Consider the following 24,779-nt stretch of genomic DNA (forward strand, 5'->3'; position numbering starts at 1 on the left):
ATGTGTCGCAGTCGAGGGATGGTAAGATGATCACCATATTGTCGCCGATGTAGTGCCCTGTCCATTGCGAACACGGCCATCTCGTGCATAGCGCAGTACAGCGGTGTCCGGCCCTTGCAGTCCCGGCTACTGGCATCCGCTGCATGATGTATGCATTCGTACACTAACGGCACGTCGCAGATCCTGATGCGGCAAAGTGGAGGTACGTATTTCCGCCCCCTACGGGCATGATCTTAGGAGGAGACCATTCGGTATCGTTATGATCAGCCCAGGATTCGTCGACCGCTGCATACGAATCGCCTATTCCGAGGACGTAGTGTCGCAAGATCAGGTAGCGCATCCGGGGGATGTCCTGGCCATGGTGTCGTACTCATCAGTGTCGGACAATAATGTTGTACATTCATCGGGATCAGATCTGGGATACTCAGACTCGTCCGGATCTATGCGGATTGGTGATCTGTGGCGGGTACTAGTACTAGACCTTATTAATAAGCGGTACAGATCTGACTTCAAGACTCAAGTTATACTATCCCCAAACTATCCCTGTACTATCCTGTACTATCCTCCGCTCGCGCCAACTCAGGCAGACAACACCGTTCATGGGTCCGACAACATGAGAGATGTCGACATAGAAGCTCCTGGTTAGAAAGCAGCGCTGGTATGTGCTGTTACAGCTTCGGCGCCGCAGGGCGGACTTGTCCAAGGCTTCGCTGCCACGTTGGGGATCGACTCGGACACTCATCTGAATCACAAGGCTTGACATAGTACAGGCCACGCAAGCCGAGCCTTCTCGTATTTTGTATGCGGAACGACAACCCAGAGGAAAGGAAGGATAGGGCGACTAATATTGTGCGCCTCTGCACGCCTGAGATCAAACCTTGGTGCTGCAGGCGAATCAACCGGAGAGCAGGACGGCAAACCTTATAATCCGCAGGTACTACTGGGCATGCGAGGCGCTAGCACTGCCTCAGACCCACGAACTGCAGCAACATAACCCGTCGTCATCGTGGCCTGTACACGACCCCTCTTCATCTCTGGCGTCATATAGTCGGGTACGTATCAGTTTCTATCCATGTGCCTTTGTTGGCTGACGAACGTTCTCTAATCCTTGTCCAGACACTCCCAAGTCCAAGTCCAAATAGAAGTACGCAATGAGCGGAAAATGGAATACTCTGCAGTGGGCAGACACTTTCGGCGTAACAGTGGTAGAACAAACAGACATGGCGTCCCATGAGGTCGTCGACTACGTCATCCGTGCCCTGCTCAACGAGCTCACGATAGAGCGCTTCGACCCCATTGCTGACCAAATCATCGCGTGGGCAAACGAGTCGGAGAACGAGCATGATGGGCGAACCCTCATTGAAGTCATCAGGCTCGTCTACGAACAGGCGACCAACGACTTGACGCGGTCGGAAACGTACGCTCGGTTGTGCCGGAGGATGATGGAGCAGATCAGCCCGAAGGTCCAGGACGAGGGTATCAAGAACGCGGAGGGGAAACCCATTGCTGGTGGCCAGCTGTTCCGCAAGTACCTTCTCAATCGATGCCAAGAAGACTTCGAGCATGGTTGGGCTGCGAAGGAGAGCGCTGCTGCCGCCGCTGCGACGAAGGCCACCGAGGACCAGGCCGCCAAGGACGCCGCCGAGAAGGACGAGTCTGGCGAGGTTGCCCTGTACTCGGAAGAGTACTACATTGCGCAGAAAGCAAAACGGCAGGGTCTCGGCCTCGTCAAGTTCATCGGTGAGCTGTTCAAGCTGCAGATGCTCACGGAGCGTATCATGCACGAGTGTGTCAAGAAGCTCCTGGGTACCGTCGAAAAGCCCGAGAAGGAAGAGATCGAGAGCCTATGCATGCTCCTCACCACCGTCGGCCAGCTGCTTGACACCCCGAAGGCTCGCGCGCATATGGATGTCTACTTCACGCGCATGAAGGAGTTGACGAAGAACCCGAATGTCAACCCGCGTATGCAGTTCATGCTTGTTGTAAGATCTTCGCGTGTTGGATTTTGTTTGTGCCTAACATGTCTCATAGGAGCTCATTGAATTGCGTGAACGCAAATGGATTCCGCGCAACCTGGCTGCTGCTCCTACTACCATCGCCGCCGTCCACGCACAAGCTACGAAGGAGACCGCTGTGACGTGGAAAGATTATGGCTGGCCCCTCGCTAGGATTACCCCTTCTCGTGTGCCACCCAAGGCAGGCGACTTCGATAACTTTGGCAAGATCAGCAAGTCGAACTCTATGACCTTCGGGCCCACGGGCGTGTTCGTGTCGAAGGACAAGACCACGCGCGATTCCACGTCGTCGTTGTTGCGAGGCTCTTCGAACATGTTCTCAAAGCTGATGGAGAACCCCGAGCTCGCCGCGAAGGCTGCTGCCGCACAGACCAGCCGGCCACCAAGCCACAAGGACAGTGTCGACTTCCCTTCTGCCTCCGCGCCCGAGGTTCCGCTACAACATAAGAAGCTCCAGCTCCTGCCGCGACCCAAACCCAAGCTTGACGAACGGACAGATTCGACGCCAGCACAATCGGAGGCTGGCCACTCGGGCGATGAGCACTCTACCGCACCTTCCATGTCTGAGGAGGAGGCGAAGACTCGCGTTGACGAGGACTCGAAGGAGTTCTTCAGCATCCGCGACTTGAACGAGGCTGAGTTGTACTTCAGTAAGCTCCCCTCGGAACACCGGTGGCTGCTGGTCGACAAGCTTGTGACTTCCGTCATCGAGTCGAAGGCGTCGGATGCGCAGCTCGTCGCCGACTTCTTCTCCGGGGCCGTATCGAAGAACCTCTGTTCACCAGAGAGCCTTGAGAAGGGCTTCACGCCGATGGTGGAGGTTCTTGACGACATCGTCATCGACGCGCCGAAGGCATTGGACCTTATGGCGACCATGATGAAGGGCGCGCACTTCAACGAGGAGCGACGGGCCCGGCTTGCGAGCAAGACCCTGGACGGCGATAAGTTCATTTCTCCAATTTTGTGGACGCCTTCACTCAGTCCGTCGTCTGTGTCAACCCTCTCACCATCGCAATCGTCGAGTTTCCGCAGCCCCTCCCATGACGTCGACTTTACATTCGGACACAACGATGTCTCCCCGCTGGGTATCCCGTCCTTCACCGCCGACAAAGAGCCATCGCTACAACGAATCTCAGCATCACTTGCGCCGACTGCATCACTCTTTTATCCTGCTTCTACCACGCAACTTCGTCCGGTTCGGAATACGCGTGCTCAGTCACAGTCAACGGACGTCTTTACTAGGGGCAAGGATCCTATGTTGTCACTACAGGAGACCTCAAGGCCGCCGCAGTCGCTATGCGCTTCCGGGTCGCGGGCGGCCAATCCAGGCGTCGGCCTTGCATCTCTACCAGAGGTTTCGCAGTTGCGAGCACATCCACATGTGCTGCCGAAATTTGCTGCAAAGGCCGTGCAATCTGAGTTGCAAATCGATGACGAGGATGACGAGGACCCCGACGTCTTCTCTATGTCGGAGGAGCAAGTGAAGGCGCAACTCACTGCAAGCATGCAAAATTTCTTTGAAGTTCGCAGCTTGGCGAAGGGCGAGGCGGCTCTCCGCAGGCTCCCGTCGGCCCATCGGTGGCGTTTCATCAACAAGCTCGTCTCGTACGCTGTCTTCTCCGGGGCTGGAGACTCCCGACTCGTCAGTGATCTCTTCTCCTGCGCCGCGTCGAAGGGCCTGTGCTCGCCGGATGAGTTCGACGAGGGGTTCTCTTCGACGATGGAGACACTCGATGTCCTTGCGTTGTGGCTGCCGAATGCGCTCAGTATGGTTGCGATATTGTTGAAGGGCACGCGGTTGAACGAGAAACAACTCCGCAGACTGGTTCACAAGGCTGCGAGCAGCCACTCGGAGATACTCCTCGCTCTGCTCCTATAAACCTTGCGTATGGACTACTGTTCCGGGAAGAACTCCCCACGAGGTTTGTCACAGTTATTAACTGCGTCGCCGCGCTGCTCGAGATAATCACACCCAGTTAATAACTGTTTTTCCCACAGATAGTCGCAGGCGTCGAAGGGAGCTACAGTGTACCGTACGCCTATCTAAATACCCAACCTGGTGCCTTCTGAGGGCGTGAGGCCACTGTTTGCGATGATACAGTGCTCTGAGAAGGCCGAGGCATCGCAGATTCTATCGGAGTGTCCGACACAAGATCGCACAGAGAGGAGTTTGTGAGATTCGCAACTCTGCCAGCCAATAGCTCTCGAGTCCGCTTGGCGTCTCGACTTCGTCGACTGTCTCCGAGTTGGTATCCAATTCATCGTCGCTCGAATCATCCATTCCGCCTTCACCGCCGTCAGACTCAGAGTGACTCGAAGACACTTCGTCATCAACACTCCCATCGCTCGCCATCTCCTTGCGCTTGCCGGCTGTCGCTGATCCCGGGCCTGCACCCCGGGATGGCTTCTTATGTATGAGCGCGTTGTGGAAGATCACTCATAACGCCGTTATGCAGATGATACCAGGCCGTTGAGTCGAGGGGATGATAGAAGTAGTAGAGTCGACTCGGAGAGTCACTCAAACTGATTGCTACTGCGGCGTGCGCCGCTGAATCAATAAATGGCACTGTAGTACAGTCAATAATAGTCAATACATTGCTTTGTATGGCACATCATCGCTGTGATAGTCGGACTCTCAGATACCGATCCTACTAACTTAGCGATGTACTTACTATCGGCCGTGCACTGCTTCGCCGCCCGCCGCCCGCTGCAGCCACCCGGCCATCTTGGAGTTTTTCCCCGCTGGTCCTAGTTTATCACACCCTGTTCGCCGCCTATCAGTTCGTCACACAGTTAATAACAGTTATTAACCCTGTGAATAACCCTTCAGTGAAAATCTCAACAGTTCTTCCCGGAACAGTAGTATGGACATTGTTTGCGAAGTGCCGTTCTATAGCAGTGTATACTAACTTACTACGTGATCTCGTGTGACTACGATCCACGATGTCTTCGCAGAGCCAAACAGGATAATGATCTGTAAATCCCTCCCCGGCCCGTATGCCGGCACTCATGAAACGACCACAGCCAAGGCGAACGCTTTCATCCAACCAGGCCGTGACTTTTGATGTACAGGACCTTCCTCTTACGGAAGGGCACCTGCCAGATCCGCCAGTGGCGCCCTCTGTCCTAAATTAAACATGGAGGCTGGAGAGAAGATTCCTGTACGCGTATGCACGTAACTTACTGTCAGACAGCGTTGGAATTTAACAGACGACATAGGGAATATGCCCTGGAGAGCCGATTGTACTCTACGTTCCCGTGCGATTGTCGTTCGCGTATAAGTATCATATATGATACAAGAATGATACATTCACGAACGTTATAGTACGAGTGATACTTACCCTAAGCACGGCTTATGCCGGTTGAATATCTGAGAATACTGCGCCGAAGTATTTCCTCACCCCTTCCTCCCCCGACACAGTTGCACCAACGACTCCATCCGGCCTCACAATGACGACATAGGTCTGGTACTCCGACATGCCATACCCTGCGTATGCGGTGCCGTCGCCGTCGTGCAAGACTGCATCTCCGCCATCCGCCGCATTCAGAGCAACCGAATCTGCTCCTGGAGATACGATGACGGTGAACAATGCGCCCGGGGGACATACCTGCAGGCTCTTGATTATGGCTCGTATGCCGGCGGCACCCCCGCCAAAGATCAAGGCTGTATGGTGGGTGGGCCCAAAGACACTGAAGAGATCCGTCGTCTGGGACTGTGCGTCCTGGCCGACACGCACCAGCCCCGTAGCGTTGGGTGCGCGATCGCCCGCCCTTAGTATACTATCGCCCTCGGTGCCGTATGGGTTGAGCGCCGCCGCCTCCGCGCCCTGCGCGTCGATCGCCTGGAATCGCTCGTCAAAGACGATCGAGCTCCATCTGTAGTTGATTCCGAACTGCTTGAGGTGCGTGCCGCGCTGCCAGGCTGACTTGATCGACTCCGCGTCGCCGCGTTTGGTGAAGACATCCTGCGTCATTCGAACAGTCTCTTGGAGCATGCGCTTGATGACGGGGAGTCGCTCTTCGTTGTATGTGTCCAGAAGCGAAGGCGGAGCGAGACCTGTCTCTACCAAGGCGAGCTTCCAGCCGAGGTTGAACTATTTAGATGAGATGATGTCAATATTAATGGGTAGGCAGGACTACAACATAATCGTACATACCGCGTCCTGTACGCTCGAGTTGAGGCCCTACCGGTCGGTCGTGTTGTTGTCAGATCCAGGAAGAAATGAATGTAATCGTCAATACCCACCTGTCCTCCTCGAGGGGTATGCACGTGTGCTGCATCCCCGACTACAAAAACGCGACCTGTCCTGAATTTGTTCACCATACGCACGCTAGGTCTACAATACTCTTCTCAGCCACAGTCGGGTCATGGACGTAATGCATGCCTACCTGTAGTCGGTCACATGAACGATCTCCCCCAAGGGGAGGTCATCGCGTTCCATAGCCAGTTGCAACGCCTGCTTCACAGATTCATTGCTTACGAGCGCTTGATCAGGGTCGATGTCGCCCGAGAGCATGAACCAGAATTTGCCCGGTACCTCCGTCGTGCGAACAAGCAAGCTGAGTCAAAGGATGGAGTGGATCAGCGCCCTGCATTTGCAGGTCACGACTAACGTACCTGGTGGGAAGGTCATTGCCTGCATCCTTGAGCCACATGTGCCAGTGCTACGAACAGCACAAGTCAAGCCTTGCACCGCGCATCACGAATTGAGTCCAAGTCTCACCTCGGTGTCCAATCCCTCTAAGTACAGTTCGCCCAAGATCGCTTTCTCTGGAGTGGACGTGCCTTCAAACGCGAGCCCACTCTGCTTGCGCACCACGCCTACGAAGGCGTTAGTGTCAGCTCATCGCGCGAACACAAACATACGCACTTCGTCCTCCATCCGCGCCGACGAGCCACCGGTAACTCTTTGTCTCGATCATCTCCTCGCCGCCTTCCATTCGCTTGACGGTAGCCTCAACGTGATCGTCAAATTGCTTGAGCCCAACGAACTCCGTGTTCAGCTCCACCGAACACCCGTACTTCGCCAGATGCGAGCGCAGAACAGCCTCCGTATGGTACTGCGGGACCTGTATGGGGTTGTTCTATAACATGAACACCACCGCGTTAGTTTCGCCTCCGCATCCTAACATGAGACTGAGACGTACGAAGGGCCTGGACGGCGTAGGGTCCTCGGACGCCACGAGGCGCAGCGTCGTCAGCACCTCCTTCCCCCCGGGGAACTTGTAGAACACGAGCGGCTGCAAATCTATCCCCATCGTCCGCATCTCCAGGAGGGCGCCCAAGAAGTGGAACACCTCCTGCGTTCGGGGCTGTCCCAACATGTCAGTGATGAGAGATGCAAAGCACAATGACAGCGGCTGCACCTGCTGGCCGAGGCCGCGTTGCTCCTTGTGGTCGACGGGGGCTTTGTTGATGATGCGAACGGGGACACCGTTCTTCAGGAGGGAGAGGGCGATGGTGAGCCCTGCAGGGCCTGCTCCAACCTGTGCAACAAGATGAGGGTATGCAGTGTACAACGGGGCAGGATGACTTACGACAAGCACTGGGGCGATTGATTCGTGAGACATCGTCTAGATATAGCCGGGTGCAAAGGCAGAGGGTAGTATTCTTCGTTGAAGGTGGATTGTCGAGGAACAGAGGCATCTCCTTATATGCGGTATTTGACCCTTCCTGCAAGCCTGCACAGCGAGCCACCAGATCCTAACTTGAGTCAGCACGACGATCGTCAATTTCACCTACTTTGACCGCTCCCAACTTATTTTCCTGGTCTGTACCAATTTGGCTTCAAGTCCGAACGACGACAACCGTGTCCTGATTTTGTCCTGATTGATTGTCGACCTAGTGTGATTCAGAGTACTCCGCAGCTATTGAGGACTAGTACTCAGTACTCAGCACTCAGCTATCACAGACCATGGCAGGAATCTGTCGTATCCGTCACGCACATCGCCCCATCACCGCTTCGCCAACTCATGATCGAAAGACTCACCACAGGATGCTACCTACCAGCCAATTGCAGGTCGTCAATCTAAGTATGGGAAGTGAACGGGGATGCTTCTCCTGCTATCGGCGCATTGCCGTAGTCTCCGTTGCAGACGATAACAGCCGGCAAGCGTCGCATTGCCGATACGCTGCGTATGTGTCTGCATTCCTTCCGACGCTGAAGTCGGTAAGCCATTACGCGACCGTGTCCACCATGATCCGCCACGGCATGCATGGAGTAAGTAGGCGTGCATGAACAAGATGCTAACAACATCACTTGAAGACCTGTGCTGCGCGGTACGTGACTAGGCATCCATGCCAAGCATCACCGGTTCACCACTGAACCTATTGCAGATATGGAGCTGTCACCTCGCCTCGCCCCAAATAGGCACAAGAAGTACTCTCGTCTTGATGGAGCTCCAGGATCAGGAGCACCGCTATATGCCATGACGGACTGAAATGACTCGGCTTGGGCAATTTACAATCCATTCTCGTATACCCTGGGACAATTTGGATCGTTGACAGTCGTGACTTTTGATTTGCCAGAAGGAGGAGACGCCGATTGAGCGAGTGTGTGTAAGTCTGGGGTACCGACGCGAGGAGTCACCGAGGGTGTCGAGAATGAGGTCTGGCTGAGAATTGTTCGCCTCTTCAACGCTCCCCTGCATCAGTGCCACTGTCAGTGGCGTTCCGTGATCAGGGGTGGTTTATGAAGTCCACACTTCGCTGACAGCGCGACATGGAATCGGGATGTAGGTTCCTCACCGCCGGCTAGGTCGATCAGGATTTCAGGGTTAGGCAGAGGTGCTTCGCCATTCGTAGAAGGACTTGGGGGAGGTGAGGCCCTTGTTGTCGCTTGCAGGACTTTATCAGCCAGTATGAAAGATGGCTCTACGCTGAAGTGATAATATATCAGTGACCCGGAAGATACGTGCTCACCGTCTTCCAGCATATCCTCCAGATGGGCTCTCCCGTTGCACCGAATTCAACCTTGTTCAAGTTGGTGCCCGCTCCAGGATACGAGCGCCCACGTGGGCCTTCTCGCACAATCGCACTCATGCAGCGTCACAGATCTTCGCACAGATGTCTTGTGCGTCGCTGCAGGCGGGAACTTCTTTTCAGGAGATTGGAGAGGTCGAGATAGCAAATCCTTGCCACGGACTCAGTTTGACTGCGTCAGCGTGATGCCGGTGTCGAATTGGAAAGCGCGTGTAGTGCACACAGCAAACAGCACACCGTTGGACATGATGCTCGGAAAGGAGAACGCGAACGCAAGGACGGGCGGATGAGAGTCTGAGAAAAGTGTGTTACGCAGAAATTCAGAAAATAGAATGCAGTAGGTCGCATTTCGACCACGTGATCAAGGATTCACGCGACGCGCCCAACGAAGTTGATGCCGCCGGCCGATCCTGATCGTAAGCACTCTGCACACAAACGGCCATGTCAACAACCTGTTCAGCTTGCAGGTGAGAGTCGTACCTTACCTTGGTTAGTTGTCACGCTCACATACCAGCCGACTTCAGGAGCCGCAAAGTGGTAGGTTATCGCTGCACAGGCCGCAGATAGACGGGATTTGACATCCAAGTCCTATAGCGTTGCGACGGCGTAAGCCCAGTCTGCGGGCCGTGTTCGAAAGCTCGTCGGCCCATCGAATGCGTTTACATTGACACAACCCCGAGCGAGCCCAAAGGCCCTTTGCTTCAGAAAGGGAACGCATGCCTTGCCTGCCGGTGGGTGATCCGTTAGCCTCGGTTCGAACATGCACGCTCAAAGTCATGCGTATGCTGCACCCAGGCGAAAGAAGAAGGTGAGTTATAACGACAGGAATGAACGTTTCTAATGTACACTGCATAGAAATGCGACGCTAAGCGCCCCTACTGTACGACATGCAAAGTCATTGGGAAGCAGCACGAATGTCTCTATGAAGATAACGTTCAGCGTCATATAACAGAGGCGCTCATGGCACGTACCCGGGAACTTGAGACTCGCCTGGCTGTCTACGAGGGTCAGTCTCAGGCATTGTCTCCAGACACGCCAGGTATGCACGAGAATATACCACCTCTATTCGCCTTTATTGACTTCTATATGTACAGGGAATGTAATCCAGGCTGACGATGTCCTCTCATTAACCCTTCCTCCGTCTTTACAGCTTCCACTTGTACCGGATGAGAGCGGCATACTCGACGACGCGTCTCCAGATATTATATCGAACCTAGGGGCAATTCAAGGCCCTGACACATCTGAACACTTCATACCGTCGAACGGAAGTACTCCGTCTTCTTCAGCCTCTTCCAGTCATACTCTAGTTTCTTTGCAGGAACTGAGTGACTAGTAAGTGACTTTTCAGATGCGCCATCGGCATGCTCACGATTGGTCTCTTAGCCGGGCCACTTTCCTCGCTCACCACTGTCAGCTCGGTGTCAGCTTGACAGATGCGAAACTGCAGGCCATCGCCAGCGGTGACATTTCGGGAACACATATCCACCCAGTGCTAGTCTATGCCGCGCAAGTTATCGGCTGCTGCTTTTGGCAGCTACAACACCGAATCACCTTGAACAGCGCAGTGGAGACAACGCAGCTCAAGCTCGTCGAGCGGGCCATGATCGACACACCGCCCCCAATTGCTCGGCTGCAAGTGCACTGCATCCTGGCAATTTACTTCCTCCTCAAGCGACAGATGCGCGAAGGCCGGGAGCAGCTCATGAAGGCCGCGCAGGTCACCTTGCATAACAATCTAAGGTTCGATACTCACATGGCCGAGGCCTTTGCTACCCTCGAGCACACCATCGACGACGCGCAGGAGCAGATATGCGCGCTGAGCCAGCTCATGTACCTCGACAAAGCCTCCACGATGGTGCTCAACGACCCCTCATTACTGACCGACGATTACGATCGACAATTCCAGTCCTTACCGGTGAATAGTCCCCGCTCCGGTGCGAAGCGCATTCTGACCCCGTCTGGCTAGTACATGTTCCCGCACATGACCAAGAACAACCTAGTCGTCCTGCGTGCCAGGAGCGTCGCGCTCCTCCAGGAAAGTCGTCGGCTCGCAGCGAGATGGACCGAACTGATTCTGAACCTGGGGACCTTCGATCCGCAGGCGACGCTCGACGAGCAGACCAAGTGGTACGAAGACTATTGGGGCCACCTGGAGGACGTGCTCGAGCACAACTCGACGCTCACCGTGAGCACGCTGAAGTCGAGCTTTGGTGGGCACAGGGAGTTGGAGTTGACGCTCAAGATGTGCACCATCATGTCGCTCACGGCGGCCGCGGAGTTGCACCGACTGTTGGCAAGCCATCATCCGGACTCCCGTGCGAAGTGTCTGAGCACTGCTCTTGAGGTCGTCAGCGTATGTACTCTGTCCAGACACATTGAACCTAGCTTACAGGTTCCCTGTAGATCACCAAGGAGTTGCGTGACGATGACTATCATTTCTTGGACCCAATCTTGGGTGTACGTCTCTTGGTGATCCTTTCCGAGCGATTCTGATCCGCGAATGTTCAGACATGCTGGTCTATGGTCGCTGCACTGCTCGAGGAACAGCGACCACACGTCGAGGAACATGCACAGCTGAAGACGTCCTTCAACATCATCCTCAATTCCGCGAGCAAGCTTGGGCTTGCATTGCCCTACATGGGTATGTAACCGCACTGTCGACGCCAATAGATTCTGATGCTGGTCTCTTGGAACAGAACGTTCGTTGGTCAACATCAACAACGTCGCTCCTGCATGCGATGACAGTCAAATACAGCTTTCTGACCTATCTATGTTCAACGCGTGATATCACTTTAGACTGCAATCTTGAAAACCTCGTGATCGGATGTCGTTGGTTCACCTGAGTAATCCATGTAAGTTAGTAGCTAGAAATACATGCCACCAGTCGCCTCCCGATCTCTGTGTACGGATGATCGTGTAATGTCATTACTGAAGTACTGAAGCTTGAAGTGTAGGTGGAGTGTTCCTAAGCATGATACAGCAGAAGGCCCGGTCCAGCGTCGTTACTGCATGCTGAGGTCCTGTGATTTTGCTCGAGACTAGAAGGCTATCCGTGCCTTCGCACAAGAATTACTGCAGCCACGGCTAATGCACACCACCCGTGAATACCGTTCAACCACTGTTGAGGCTCGCCGCAAGATCTTAAGACCTTCCACATGGAGCACCTTGACGGCACATGTTGTTTTGTATCCTACGCCATGACAGGTCGAGTGTAATAGTGTACGATGAAGATCGAAGGCTCGGACTAACGAGCAGTGGGTCCGCGAGTTCACCATCAATGCTTGAATCTGGTGCGCGATGCCGACGAGGCTTTAAAAACGACCACCAAGTCACATTCCGTACGAACTCGTCAGCCCCGCATCACGTAACAGTGACAAGGATATCTTCTTTCAACGCTACGAAATATCAACGGAGCGCAAATATGTCGTGAGACAAGACGGTATATGACGAACCTTTCGCATTGAGTTAAATCCAACACAACCACGATGTCCAGCAGCCCGAGTACGAGACTCCAAGAACCCGAATAACGATACAAAAATACACAACAATACACCAATAGATCATGACATCTTACTGTACAAGGATAGAGTTGAGTCCAACACCGATCAATGATGATACAACACGTTGCGCACCTCTATCCATCACTATCTCAATACTCTGTTGCATCCTGCAGTCGCCACCGACGGAACGGGCCCCACCACCACATCGACCGTGGCCTCTCAAGATCTTGTGCACCATTCCTCGTCGGATCCCGCGCATCGTCAACATCTCGCCGCCTGCCCCGCCTTCGCACTCTTCTCCGTCCCTCTTCCCGCTCCTGCTGCTCATCATTGTTTCCCTGAGCAGCCTTGCCACCACCGTCTGTGTCAACGACAGCGTGCTCTCGCCCATCCATCTCTTCCATCTCATACTCCTCATCGCCGACCACCGTCTCCGCGTCCGCGTCGCGCTCGCCCACATGGCGGGCGCCGACGCCAAACTGGCCGAGTCCCCAGCCCCGGTCCCCGTTAGGCCCGTACACCTCGGTGACGCGCTCGATCCATTCCTCCGCTTGTGCGCGTGCCGCCGTGAGATGTTCGTGGCGAAGGAACATCCAGAACGCCTTTGTATGCCGTAGGATCCGCCAGCCCCGTGCGCCGCTGTTCGACACGCTGGGCGGCGACGCGTGTCTCGCGCCCGGCTCCCCACGTCTCAGACCCATCGCGTGAGCGACACCACCGAGCAGCGTGCCCTCGCGCTCGCCACGTCCGCGCTTCTTGGTCTTCCCGGCGCGCTTCCGCTGCCGCTTCTCCTGCCTGCTGAGCAGCTCGTCTAGCTCCCCAACGCCCATGCCGGCGCCGACCCACCACCACCATCCGAAGAAACTCTGCCAGAGGATGACGCTCCACATCAGCGGCTTCATCCACGAGAACTCAAACCGGGTGGGGATGTAGACGAGCGAGATGACGGTTGAGATGGGGGCGAGAACAAGGGCGCCAACCCCGAACGCAGCCGTACCGCCGTCCATCCGCCAGGCATTCTTCCGGTTGACGAGCAGCCCCCAGAGCATGAGGGAGACGGTGAAGAGCAGCGAGAGTGTCGCATTGCACACATTCTGCACAGCGATCGATGAGCGTTGCACCAGCGGAGTGTCGATGATGCGAATGAGCTGCATGATCGCGGACGTTGCCGCAAGCGGACCGAGGAGCCAGAAGATGAGGCGTTTCTCGAGCTTGGAGGGGAAGAGCAGGCCGAGGAACTGGATGTGCGTCGCTTGGATGAGAAGCCCCGTACTGGCCATCATGAACAGCCAGGCCATAATCTCTGCGGTCGACCAGCCAAGGGCCCCCTGAGGAGGGAGGTCGACGGAGACGTAATTGAGCATATAGGGCCAAGTCTTGCTCTCGTCGGAGACTGTGGACATAATGACATGCAGCGAGGCGATGACGTTGGTAAGGAGCATGCACACGCCGGCAAACTGGAAGGCATAGTTGACCGGTGCGAGGCGGAAGTGATACTGGGCCGTGAAGAGGAGTTGCAGAAGGAGGACGGCCATGAGCGTGAGCACAATCCCGTTCACAAGGAGCTGCACGGGGAGGGACCGGGCGAAGACGGGGCGATATTGGAGAATGGGATCAGCATCAGACCTATAGACTGTCAGAACAGTGTGCAGCAGCAGACAACGAGACATACCCCGTAGTGCCGTTCGAAGCCAGAGCATACTGTAAGGCGGAGAGAAAAAGGAGGCAGCGCAGCGAGCACCCCATCGCCGGGTAAAGGGTATTATGACGTATCCGCTAGTAGGGCGTGGTCGTGAATAGTCTTGTCGTGCAATGGATAGGAAGGGGAGAGCCGCAGAGGGCGACGACTCGGACGAGGATGGCGGAGGGACCAGAGAGCGGACCAGCGCTCGTCGCTCATCCGCGGGTGCCAAGCCCGCCAAGCCTGTCCAAGAATGGCCTCAGGTGGATGACTAAGCATTGACCTACGCTGTTTGTGTCGACGGTGAGCGGGGCGGTGAGTTCGACACTGACGACGATGGTCAGTCCTTTCTTATATACGTAGTCCGTGCGGCAGAAGTGGAGCGCACCTCAGAAGCAGCGGCGGAGTTCCAAACTAGAGAGAGGGCAGAGGGCGCCACTGACGGATCTGGCAGGTGCCCTTCCGTAAGAGGAAGGTCCTGCACGTCAAAAGTCACGGCCTGGTTGGATGACAGCGTTCGTTTCATGAGCGCCGTCATACGGGCCGGGCAGGGATGATATTACAGATGTTTGGCTCTGCGAAGACGTCGTGGATCATATCCATACACGAGCTCACGTAGTAACTCTAGCTTAGTATATGCTGCTATAGAACGTCACTTTGCAAACAATGTCCATACGCGGAGGTTATAGTAGCAGAGCGAGGAGTATCTCCGAGTGGCCACTCGAAGCCTTGTGGACCAGTCTGCGCAGTTGCTCTTCATTCAATCGCGTGCCCTTCAACAATATCGCAACCATGCTGAGCGCATTTGGCAGCCACAACGCAAGAACATCGAGTGTCACCATCGTCGAAGAGAACCCCTCGTCGAACTCACCCGGCGAGCATAGGCCCTCCGATGCAGCACGGGAGAAGAGATCACTGACGAGTCGGGAATCTGCAGCCCCGGAGAAGACAGCGTACGAGACGAGCTTGTCGATCAGACGCCACCGATGGGCCGACGGGAGCCTGCGGAGAGACGCCTCGCCCTCCGCCAAGCTGCGAACTTCAAAGAACTTTTGCATGCTTGCAGTGAGCTGCACCTTGACTTGCTCCTCCGACATCGACAAGACGTCCGGTTCTTCGACATTCGATTCATCGGCTTGCAACGCAGGCTGCCCGGCCCTCTCAGCAGAATTTGGCAGCACGTATGGACGTACTTGCAGCTGCGGATTCTCTGGAGCAGATGCAGGACTGACGTCTGCACCGGCCCACCGCGATTGAAAGGCGCGGAGTGCCCGTGACACCCTTAAGACCTCGGCCTCCACCGTCACAGCATGCGTCGTAACCTTGGGAATATCCACGTATTCTATGTCCGGACTCGAGGTCTCCTGGGGCGACAACGTAGGATCCTTGTCCTTCACGAGGGCATCCGTTGACTGCGACCCCGCACAGCTAGCTCCCTCAGCTGGAAGAAGTCGTATAGTGGAAGCAGAGGTGCGAAGCGATAGTGCCGGCGCCGCGGCAAGTAATGTTGACGTGCTTTGTGGCTTGAATGGTGTCTCGTCGGTGACCGGCGCGTTACCCGACGTCGAGACATCATTGTCTCCGAACATCATGTCGACATCATGGAAGGGGCTGCAAAGACTCGATGATGACGAGGGCGAGAGGGTTGACACAGAAGACGGACTGAGTGACGTCGCCCATGAAACGGCAGCATCGTCTTCATGGTGGTACTCCGCTCGGGAAGTGGAGGCGTGTACTGCCGTCGAGTCTGTCGGCTCGTCAGGCTGGCTCGTGTATGTCTCCCGGAAGGAGTGAAATCTTCCCGCATTCTCAGGCCGGCGGAGCCTCAGCGCACAAACAGACTCAGCGAAGTCAATGTTAGTCATGCGGCTTAGCGGCGGACTCGGCTCAGGTACAATCAGAGCCTCCAAGCCGAGCTCAGGGTTCTCCATGAAATCTGAGAACGACGTGGAGTCGCGCTTGGTCTGTTCCTTCGCGAATGGCATGCCCGTGGACCCGATGGTTATAGAGGTCGACTTGCTGATCTTGCCGAAGTGAGACAAATCGCCTGCCTTGGGGGACATCCGCGAACTTGGGACATTGCCAGTCACCCAGCTGTCGAGATCGACTGACGACTGCTCTCCGCTGTATTTGGATTCGGAGCCACCGTGCGACATGCTGAGTGTTCGCTGGTAGCCCTTCTCATTCGCAGCGGTCTCCTTCGCAGCTTGTGCGTGGGCGGCGGCGATGGTGGTAGGAGCGGTAGCCGGATTGCGCGGTATCCATTTGCGCCCACGCAACTCAATGAGATCCTACGAGATATGTTAGTAGGGATACACGAAGTTCAACATCTGGGGAACTTACGACAAGCATGAATTGCATACGCCAGTTGACATTCGGGTTTTTCGTCAACCCCTTCATGCGCTCGAAGTAGACATCCATATGCGCGCGAGCCTTCGGGGTGTCAAGCAGCTGGCCGACGGTGGTGAGGAGCTTGCACAAGCTCTCGATCTCCTCCTCCTCGGGGTTCTCGACGTTGCCCAAGAGCTTCTTGACACACTCATGCATGATACGCTCCGTGAGCATCTGCAGCTTGAACAGCTCACCGATGAACTTGACGAGGCCGAGACCCTGCCGTTTTGCTTTCTGTGCAGCGTAGTCCTCGTCGGAGTAAGAGGCCACCTCGCCGGACTCGTCCTTCTCGGCGGCAGCCCAGTCCTCGGCGGCCTTCGTAGCAGCGGTGCTCTCCTTCGCAACCCAACCATGCTCAAAGTCTTCTTTGCACCGATTGAGGAGGTATTTGCGGAAGAGCTGGCCACCAGCAATGGGCTTCCCCTCTGCGTTCTTTATACCCTCGTCCTGTACCTTTGGGCTGATCTGATTCATCATCTTCCGGCACAACCGAGCGTACATCCCCGACAATGCCACCCCGTCTGTCGCCGACTCAACCACGAGTTGCATGATCTGGAACAATGTTCGCCCATCGTGCTGGTTCTCCGACCTGTTCGCCCACGCGATGATTTGGTCGGAAATCGAGTCGAAGCGCCCCGTCGTCAGCTTGTTGAGAAGCCCGCGAACCCTGCGTTCGACGACCTCGGGCGAGTCAGTAAGGCTCAGGGGCGTCCATCGGTTCGCGGACTGCTCGAGCGGTGCGACCGGCTCGAGGGATATCATGCCAGGCTGCGAGAGGGAGGAATCACCGTACGACGGGCCAGGTCCACCCTTATCCCGCTCTCCGCAGTCGACACCACGCTTGCACCGGGTAGACTTGCTGCCCATGGCGCTCGGGCCGGCCTCACTTGGCAACCACACCATAGGAGACGGTCGTCCTTCGAACGGCATACTGACATTAGGAGGGGCGCCCGTTTGCGACGCAGAGCCCATTCTAGCGTCTTTGAAGCGTTCCTCACTCGTCTTCAGGTTCTGCGTCGCGAACTTTCCCATGGTGAAGTTGCCTCCCTGGCCACTGAAGTTCGACAGACCAAGACCCTGCAGCTGGCGCGCGGAGTTCGGGGGAGGCGGACCCATCGCAGCTGATGAACGTCTCTGCGAGCCACCGCGACTCATGGGGACACCAGCACCCTGCTCGGAGGGCTCAAGGCCGATGGCGTCGAGGCGTAGAAGGTTGTCCGGCTTGTCCTTGCAGATCTTCATGAACTGCATCAAGAAGTCACGGTCGTACCTAGCAGCCAACATTAGCGCAATGCTGTTGACCGTGTATGAGGTTCCTTACCTAAACTTGCCATGCTTGGCGTTCACGTTGAGCTCAACCTTCGGGCTCCTGATACCCTCGGGATATGAGACACTGCCGAGGTCTTCGATGATGCGCGCCGTAGCCAGGGCGGAGGGGAAGGTCTGGGCGATGGGCTTGCGGGTAGAGGAAAGGTCGAGAGGGCCAGGGTGCCGCTTCTTGGGCGTGTCACTCACGGCAGCGTCGATTCGGAGGATGCCATTGTCTTGCAAATTGTCATTGAAATCCTCCTTGTCGGCCGTCTTCTCAATCGTCTCGGACGCAGGCGTCGCCTCAGACTCGTCGACCTCGACCTCATCCGGCTCCGCGCCCGTGGCGGTGACCTTCTCCTCCGCCTCCTTCTCGGCCTTCTCCACAGCCTCTTTCTTCGCCCTCATCGGCGCTTCCCGCTTCGCCTTCTCCAGCCGGACTGTTGTCTTCCTCGCCGGAGACGCGGGTACAGCAGGAGACAACGGGGCGCTACCCTTCTTGAAACTGTCTAGCTGGACTTCCTTGCCGTCCGACGATGTGATCTTCACCCTTGTGCGCGGCTGGAATGATGGCGCGGCCGTATTCAGACGGCTACCAGGACCTGATGACGACGGCGTGGGCGGAGGTGAGGAAATAGAAGAGAGGGAGGATGTATGGGTGTGCGGCGACGGGGCGGGATGTGGAGGGTGACCCGGATTGGGCATGGCGGGTGCCATTGTAGGCGTACCAGGAGGGTGGAGTTGGGGAGGAGCGTTACGAGGAGACATGGGCATGCCGGGCTGGGGCGGGCCAGGCAGGCCTTGCGGCTGTTGATGAGGAGTGCCGACGTGTGCCTGCATCCAGGGATTGGACGGCATATAGTGTTCGGGAGGCATACCAGGGTATGGTTGGTACTTAAGAGGAAGGAACAATGTTACACAGTGTTCGTCAGCGAAAGGCGTAGTAAGACTTACATAGTAGCCGCCGTACCATCCTGGCCCCGGTACAAGTTGAGGAGTAGGTGAAGGCCCGCCATTCTGTTCAGGTCTCAGCGCTTGCGGCAGGGGCGACGCGCGGGTCGATGGGGAAGCATCGTCAGGGGGAGCCTGCGACGGTGCGCTGGATACTGGCGGCGCGCTGCTCGGGTTAGCGAAGAGCTTTTTGACATCGAATTTCGACTGGGTCGTGGCAGACGTGGGAGGTTGTGTTGACGAGCCGGTTGACTTGTCGTTCGGAGCAGAGGTGGGTGTCGCTGGGACGGGTCCAAATGAAGATACAGTCGCCGACTTGATCGTCGGGACTGAGGCGGGAGAGGAGGATATGAATGCAGATACGTCGTTTATCGAGCCAGAAGTTACAGCAGATGCTGGTACCCTATCAGCAGCGCCGCGGGCGATAACAGACGCTGCCGTACCTGGTTTCGCAGCATTGGTCGGGCTTCGTGCACCTGCGACGCCATCCTTAAATGCTACGCCCTCGCCTAAGGTACTCGGTCGTCTAGAGTGGGTCGGTTGCGGATGGCCCTGGTTCAGCGCAGGTGATGCAGAAGGCAGCGAGGGGGCAGTTGGCTCCGGGGGGCCCTTTGCCCAAGCTGGTCTGGAAGGGCGCTGGGACAGTGGTTTCGTTGATGTCTTCGGTATCGCCATGAATGAACAGACTGCAAGTACGTGCGTAAGTGCGAGGAGGTAGACAAGATCTAACCACAAAAGTATGCCTTACGTATTGGAATATCTGCTAGCAGAGAACAAATGCCTGTGCGATGGACTGCAGTAGGGGAACGTCGCAGGATACCCCTTACCACGCAGCACTTCCGTAAAATGCAGTGAAGGTTTTCATATTGCCATACGTAGCTCCATTATGATAGAGTTCCGCAGAAGCCAACGACTCGGCGAGGTGATACAGGTCACAGCAGCGTTTTCATGGCTTCCGATAGCGCAAGTAGTCCTCGTGTACGGATCTTAGCCGTCCATCTCAAGTCCATCGCAAGCAGACCCAAGCATCATAGCCCTACTCACACTCACATGAGGTTCAGCCTAGCACTCGTTCTGAATCGCTGTGAAATGAACTGGGGATGCGCGGATGGGTAGAAGATGCGCCAGCACTTTGCAATTGGTGACACTCACATGGGACATGTTACCTTCTGGATTTCATGACTCGATTCGAGTCGCTGCACTGAACCCTGGACCGCGTTGCGATATTCCACCGCGCTGGTGAGTAAAGCCTGTAAAGGAACCTTCGAAGCTGAGACAGCTGGCACTCAGTCACGTTCAAGTTGTCGCATGCCAGCAAGCACCTTTAGAGTGCATTTGACTGCGGTCGTGACTTCAAAAGCGTTGGATACGCCGACAGCCTCGTGAAGACGGTTGAGGATCGAACTGTATACACGAGGAGACCTGCAGAACATAAAAGTAGAGGCGTCGGAGAACTCAGGTGAGTAGTGACCTGGAGAGGAAGCTCTCAGGGCGACGGGAAGTCCTGAGCGCTTGAGCCACTGCTGGCAGTGGCCCACTGGTACATCGAGATTTGACGGCGACGCCATGCTCATTGCTATGTTCACTACTGCTGCTATCTAGAAATAGTAAGCAGCTTACGCCTGCAGCGCACCATGATACCGTATCGACAGAAAAGGCTGAGCTGCAGCGATATGTTCGCCAGCAGCACGCGCAAACCTTGCAGACGCCGTATGTCATTGTTAGGCACTTGTCGGGTTCAATCCAGTCAATGGCTTGCCTGAGCCATCGAGACATACTGTACTATTCGAGCAAAGCCGAATACGTCCAATGGTTCAATTAGTCTAGACATGCACAGGATGGTCCAGTGTCGGGTACATCAACGCTCGATAGCGTCGCGATCATGGAGAGTCGTATGTAACTCCAGCTGATATCCAGTCAGGAACTGAGATGCGGGTACTAACATTTGGCGAAACTCCCTGGGCTGGCAGTCTGCGTACCAGCTACACCGGCTATAGACCCAGGTCTAACGTGATTGTCTTGCTCGCAGATTCATGACGTGAAACGGCTTGGAGGCGATTATCCTGAAATTTCTCTGACATAGTGTCACGTACATATCTGCTCAGAAGATGATGAGTCACCACATAGTTACACAGGAAACAATGGTGTGTCATGAGACCTAAGCCGAGAGCCAACGTCTATAACAGAAGACCGTGAAGTATCTGAAGTTCATCCCCCTTTGCCTTGTACAGCAGTCCACCCAAACGATCCTTGTCGAGACGCAGACCCTTCAACATGATAGCGACCAGGCTCGCGGCATTCGGTGTACGGGACACGAGGATGTCAAGAATGTCCATAGTCGGCGCGAATCCAGCCTCGAAGACGTCTGGTGAGACGAAGCCCCTCGTTGCGCCTTGTGCCAGAATTTCACCGACGAGCCGTGCATCCGTGACGCTTGCGGTGATGACAGCGGACGACACCAGCCTGTGGACGAGACTCCACTGATGGTTCGATGGAAGCTTGCGGAAATAAGCTTCGGCTTCGTCTGGGTCACGAAGCTTGGAAAAGTCAAGGCTCGCGCTGAGCTGCACATTTGTCTCCTCGTTTACCTCTGGAGGGTAATCTTGTGTCAAACGTCGCTGTTGTGTAAGATTCGGTGGTGTGATTACCACCACCTCTTCCGCGATCGCATTATGACGGAGTTTTTGAGATCTGCCTGAGTCCGCAGCGGGCTCGGTCGCGGTGCCAGAAAAGGCCATCGTGTCAAAGACGATGCACGGCGCTCCATGCGACGACGCCGAGTTTCGCTGGTGCTCGTTATCTGTGGAAACAATCTGCGAATGGTACGCTCCCGAATTTGTCTCGTCAAGATCGCTGGACAGGGACAAGATGCTAGCCTCCGCCGTATCGTACCAGTCGTCGCCGACATCCGATAAGCAGTCGAAAGCACTGTCCTCATCAGAAATTGTTGACCAGGAATCGCTTAGCTCATCAGCGTCCTGTGATCTGCATTAGACACAGTACATTCCTAGTCTGCGGAGACTTACATGAATTATGAGGTGACCACCTGCGCCATCGAAGTTGGATGAACCAAGGTTCTGCAGCTGACACGGGGAGTTCAGGGGAGGCAGGACCATCGGAGTCAATGAGTGCTGCTGGGATTCGTGGCTGATTGAGACATCAGCGCCCTGCTCGGAGGACTCGAGGGCGATAGCGTCAAGCGGCGGAAGGTAGTCTGGCCTGTCCTTACAGATCTTCATGAACTCCATCAAGCGGTCACGGTCGTACCTAGTAGTAGTCAACGTTAGCGCAATGCTATTGACGGTGTATCTCAAACTCCTTACCTGGTCTTGCCGCGCTTGACGTTCACGTTGAGCTCGACCTCCGGGCTCTTGATACTCTCAGGGTACGAAACGCTTCCGAGGTCTTCGGTGATACGTGCCGTCACGATAGCCGGGGCGGAGGGTATGGGCTGGCCCTGTTTGCGGGTAGAGGAAGATTCGAGAGGGCCAGGGTGTCGCTTCTTGGGCACGTCACTCACAGCAGTGTCGATCCTGAGGCTTCCTGTGTCTTGCGGCTCGTCCTTGGAGTACTGGATCTCGGCAGTCTCCTCAGCCTGAGCCTCAGATGCAGGCGTCGCCTCAGACTCGTCGACTTCGCCCTTCTCCGACTCTGCACGCGTGGCGGCGACCTTCTCCTTGCGTAACCGCTCTCGAATCTCCATGCGTAGCCGTTCTGTCTCCTTCTTGGCCTTCTCCGCCTCCTTGCGAGCCTTCTCCGCCTCCTCCTGCTTCCGTCTCCGTTGCTGCTCTTCCTTCTCCTTCTCCTTCCGTGTGCGCTCCTCCTCCTCGGTCTTCCTCTTCTCCTCAGCCTCCTTCTCCTTCCACGCCTTCTTATCTGCTTTCTGCTTAGCCCTCTCTTCCGCTGCCCTCTCGGCCTTCTCCGCAGCCTCCTCCTCCGCCCTCTCCTTGGCAAGGCGGTTACTAGGACCAATTGATGAAGCGGTGGGCGAGGGCGAGGACACGGAAGACAGGGAGAATTCATATGTGTGCGGGGACGGGGCAGGATGTGGAGGATGGCCCGTGACGGTGGGCGCTATTGTAGGCGTATCGGGTGCGTGGAGTTGGCGAGGAGCATTACGAGAAGGGATGGGGATGCGGGGCCGGGAAGGGCCTTGCGGGCCTTGCGGTTGCTGATCAGGAGTGCCGACGACGTGTGGCTGCATCTAGTATATAGTGTTCGGGAGGCATGCCAGGGTACGGCGAGTACGTAAGAAAAGGAACGATGTTATTCAGTGTATTCGTCGGTGAACAGCGTAGTAAGACTTACGTAGTAGCCGTCGTACCATCCTCGCACCGGTTGAGGAGCGGGAGGCACACCCGCAGAGGACTCGCCACCATGCGAGGGATCCAGTCGCACGCTCGACGTACTCGCCGACACAGACGTGAGCGCGGAGGCACCGTTCGGCCGTCCAGTGACGCCGCCCGTCTTGCCGTCGGGAATTTGCCGCGGGGGTACATACACTCGCAGTGGCCCACCCGGTGTAGGAGGCGCGCGACGTTGAGGTCTCAGCCCGCTGCCGGGGACGAAGGAAGGATATGGCGGGCGAGCGCCCATCTGCGAGGGCTGTGCCTGGGCATGTATCGGCGTGGGCGACACTTGCAGCAGGGGCGACGGGCGGGTCGATGGAGAAGCAATGTGAGAGGGCGCCTGCAATAATGCGCTGGGCACCGGCGGCGCGCTGCCCAGGTGTCGGGAGAGCGAAGCCAATGTCAGCGGCGTACACGACAGCGTGCAAGCCCGAGACATCTCACCTGCGCTTCTCACGTCCAGTCTTCACATTTGGCCCGACTTCGGGGTCCTTGAACTCTTGAGGGTACACACCGGTGTCTGTGTTTTCACTGGAACGTGCAGCGAGAACAGATGGACGGGACGACGGGACAGGCAGCTTGCGGGTGAGGACCAGGTCGGTACGGATCCCATCCACCTCCTTCGTCTTCGCTTCCTGATTCGCCTTATCCTCAGGCCTCTCCAACCGAACCTGTGTCATCCTCTTCGATGGCACAGGTACGGAGGGAGACAGCGGAGTGGCGCTCTTCCTGACGCTGTCGAGCGACGTCTCGATGTCATCCAGTGACATGATTTTCACGCTACTCGTGCACGGCCGGGTTGACGGCGCGTACAAACCCAGGCGGTCGTTCGGACTAGCCCGCATCTCTGATGGCGCAAGCTTGGGCACGGAGGGGCAAGCTCGTGGCTGATCTGGGAGCGTGTTAATAGAGCGGGGCTGGAGACGCTGTGTGAGACACGTAATGGTCGGCGGAAGGCCAGTGAATGGTGTATAATGGGATTGGATAGGGAGAATGGTCAGTTCATTCATCATGCGATCGGCAGTAGAACTCACGCCGTAGGGGAGGGATGAGGGATGGGTAACGTCAGAGGGCACCTGCGACGGTGCGCTAGATACTGGCGGCGCGCTGCTCGGGCTTTGGAAAAGCCATTTGACATCGAACTTGGACTGGGTAGTAGACATGGGAGTTTGTGTGGACGAGCCGGCCGACTTGCCGTTCGAAGCGGAGATGGGTACAAATCCAATGAAGAGACGGTCGCCGACAGTTGATCGTCGAGACTGAGGCGGGAGAGGAGGATATGAGGGCTGGAGCGGTGGGCTGTGCGGTGGGCTGCAGCAAGCAAGCGATAGTGGTAGTGTGGAAGTATGGCAGGCCGACGTCGCAGGAAACTCTACGATTCTATATCCCTGACCACGCAGCACTGCCGCAGACCGCAGTGAAGCCTGGAAGGCCTTCATATCGCCATACATAGCTTCGTGGTGATACAGTTCCACAGAAGTCAGCGATGCGGCGAGGTGATTCAGTGATACAGGACGCATCGCAGTGATACAGGACGCATTGGCGTGTTCATGGTGTCCGATAGTGCACCTAGTCCTCGTGTACAGTCTTAGTCGTTCATCT

General features: G+C 56.1%; 7 protein-coding genes across 7 annotated transcripts; 2 read left to right on the plus strand and 5 right to left on the minus strand.

Moving 5' to 3' along the window:
- The first annotated feature begins 926 nt into the window (after positions 1-926).
- C8Q71DRAFT_159996 (armadillo-type protein) lies at positions 927-4,014 on the plus strand. The gene is made up of 4 exons (XM_047916677.1): positions 927-1,052; positions 1,117-1,982; positions 2,032-3,937; position 4,014. Exons 2-3 carry the CDS (start codon positions 1,152-1,154, stop codon positions 3,892-3,894), a joined length of 2,694 nt encoding a protein of 897 aa, XP_047776748.1. The 5' UTR covers positions 927-1,052; positions 1,117-1,151; the 3' UTR covers positions 3,895-3,937; position 4,014.
- Positions 4,015-5,271: 1,257 nt separating this feature from the next.
- Positions 5,272-7,727, minus strand: C8Q71DRAFT_771052 (monooxygenase). The gene is made up of 10 exons (XM_047924337.1): positions 7,554-7,727; positions 7,383-7,502; positions 7,164-7,328; positions 6,887-7,100; positions 6,740-6,837; positions 6,634-6,680; positions 6,405-6,575; positions 6,262-6,352; positions 6,173-6,199; positions 5,272-6,109 (listed from the first exon to the last, which is right to left on the minus strand). Exons 1-10 carry the CDS (start codon positions 7,584-7,586, stop codon positions 5,369-5,371), a joined length of 1,707 nt encoding a protein of 568 aa, XP_047776749.1. The 5' UTR covers positions 7,587-7,727; the 3' UTR covers positions 5,272-5,368.
- Positions 7,728-9,431: 1,704 nt separating this feature from the next.
- C8Q71DRAFT_771053 (uncharacterized protein) lies at positions 9,432-11,917 on the plus strand. The gene is made up of 11 exons (XM_047924338.1): positions 9,432-9,464; positions 9,522-9,534; positions 9,592-9,728; positions 9,793-9,805; positions 9,853-10,036; positions 10,092-10,329; positions 10,381-10,912; positions 10,964-11,350; positions 11,401-11,454; positions 11,506-11,638; positions 11,694-11,917. Exons 1-11 carry the CDS (start codon positions 9,439-9,441, stop codon positions 11,780-11,782), a joined length of 1,806 nt encoding a protein of 601 aa, XP_047776750.1. The 5' UTR covers positions 9,432-9,438; the 3' UTR covers positions 11,783-11,917.
- Positions 11,918-12,181: 264 nt separating this feature from the next.
- Positions 12,182-14,667, minus strand: C8Q71DRAFT_771058 (uncharacterized protein). The gene is made up of 3 exons (XM_047924339.1): positions 14,170-14,667; positions 12,630-14,123; positions 12,182-12,570 (listed from the first exon to the last, which is right to left on the minus strand). The coding sequence occupies exons 1-2, from the start codon at positions 14,241-14,243 to the stop codon at positions 12,647-12,649; spliced, it is 1,551 nt and encodes a 516-aa protein (XP_047776751.1). The 5' UTR covers positions 14,244-14,667; the 3' UTR covers positions 12,182-12,570; positions 12,630-12,646.
- Position 14,668: 1 nt separating this feature from the next.
- C8Q71DRAFT_160191 (uncharacterized protein) lies at positions 14,669-18,157 on the minus strand. The gene is made up of 2 exons (XM_047916678.1): positions 16,522-18,157; positions 14,669-16,469 (listed from the first exon to the last, which is right to left on the minus strand). The coding sequence occupies exons 1-2, from the start codon at positions 17,851-17,853 to the stop codon at positions 14,862-14,864; spliced, it is 2,940 nt and encodes a 979-aa protein (XP_047776752.1). The 5' UTR covers positions 17,854-18,157; the 3' UTR covers positions 14,669-14,861.
- A 2,712-nt stretch (positions 18,158-20,869) lies between these two features.
- On the minus strand, positions 20,870-21,872 carry C8Q71DRAFT_771064 (uncharacterized protein). Its single transcript, XM_047924340.1, has one exon. The coding sequence runs from the start codon at positions 21,564-21,566 to the stop codon at positions 21,006-21,008; it is 561 nt and encodes a 186-aa protein (XP_047776753.1). The 5' UTR covers positions 21,567-21,872; the 3' UTR covers positions 20,870-21,005.
- Positions 21,693-23,784, minus strand: C8Q71DRAFT_160311 (uncharacterized protein). Its single transcript, XM_047916680.1, has 3 exons — positions 23,137-23,784; positions 22,152-23,032; positions 21,693-22,095 (listed from the first exon to the last, which is right to left on the minus strand). The coding sequence occupies exons 1-3, from the start codon at positions 23,614-23,616 to the stop codon at positions 21,819-21,821; spliced, it is 1,638 nt and encodes a 545-aa protein (XP_047776754.1). The 5' UTR covers positions 23,617-23,784; the 3' UTR covers positions 21,693-21,818.
- Between the last annotated feature and the right edge of the window lie 995 nt (positions 23,785-24,779).

This window comes from Rhodofomes roseus, assembly GCF_022264815.1.
Source record: "Rhodofomes roseus strain CIRM-BRFM 1785 chromosome Unknown C8Q71scaffold_16, whole genome shotgun sequence".
NCBI classification, from domain to species: Eukaryota; Fungi; Basidiomycota; class Agaricomycetes; order Polyporales; family Fomitopsidaceae; genus Rhodofomes; species Rhodofomes roseus.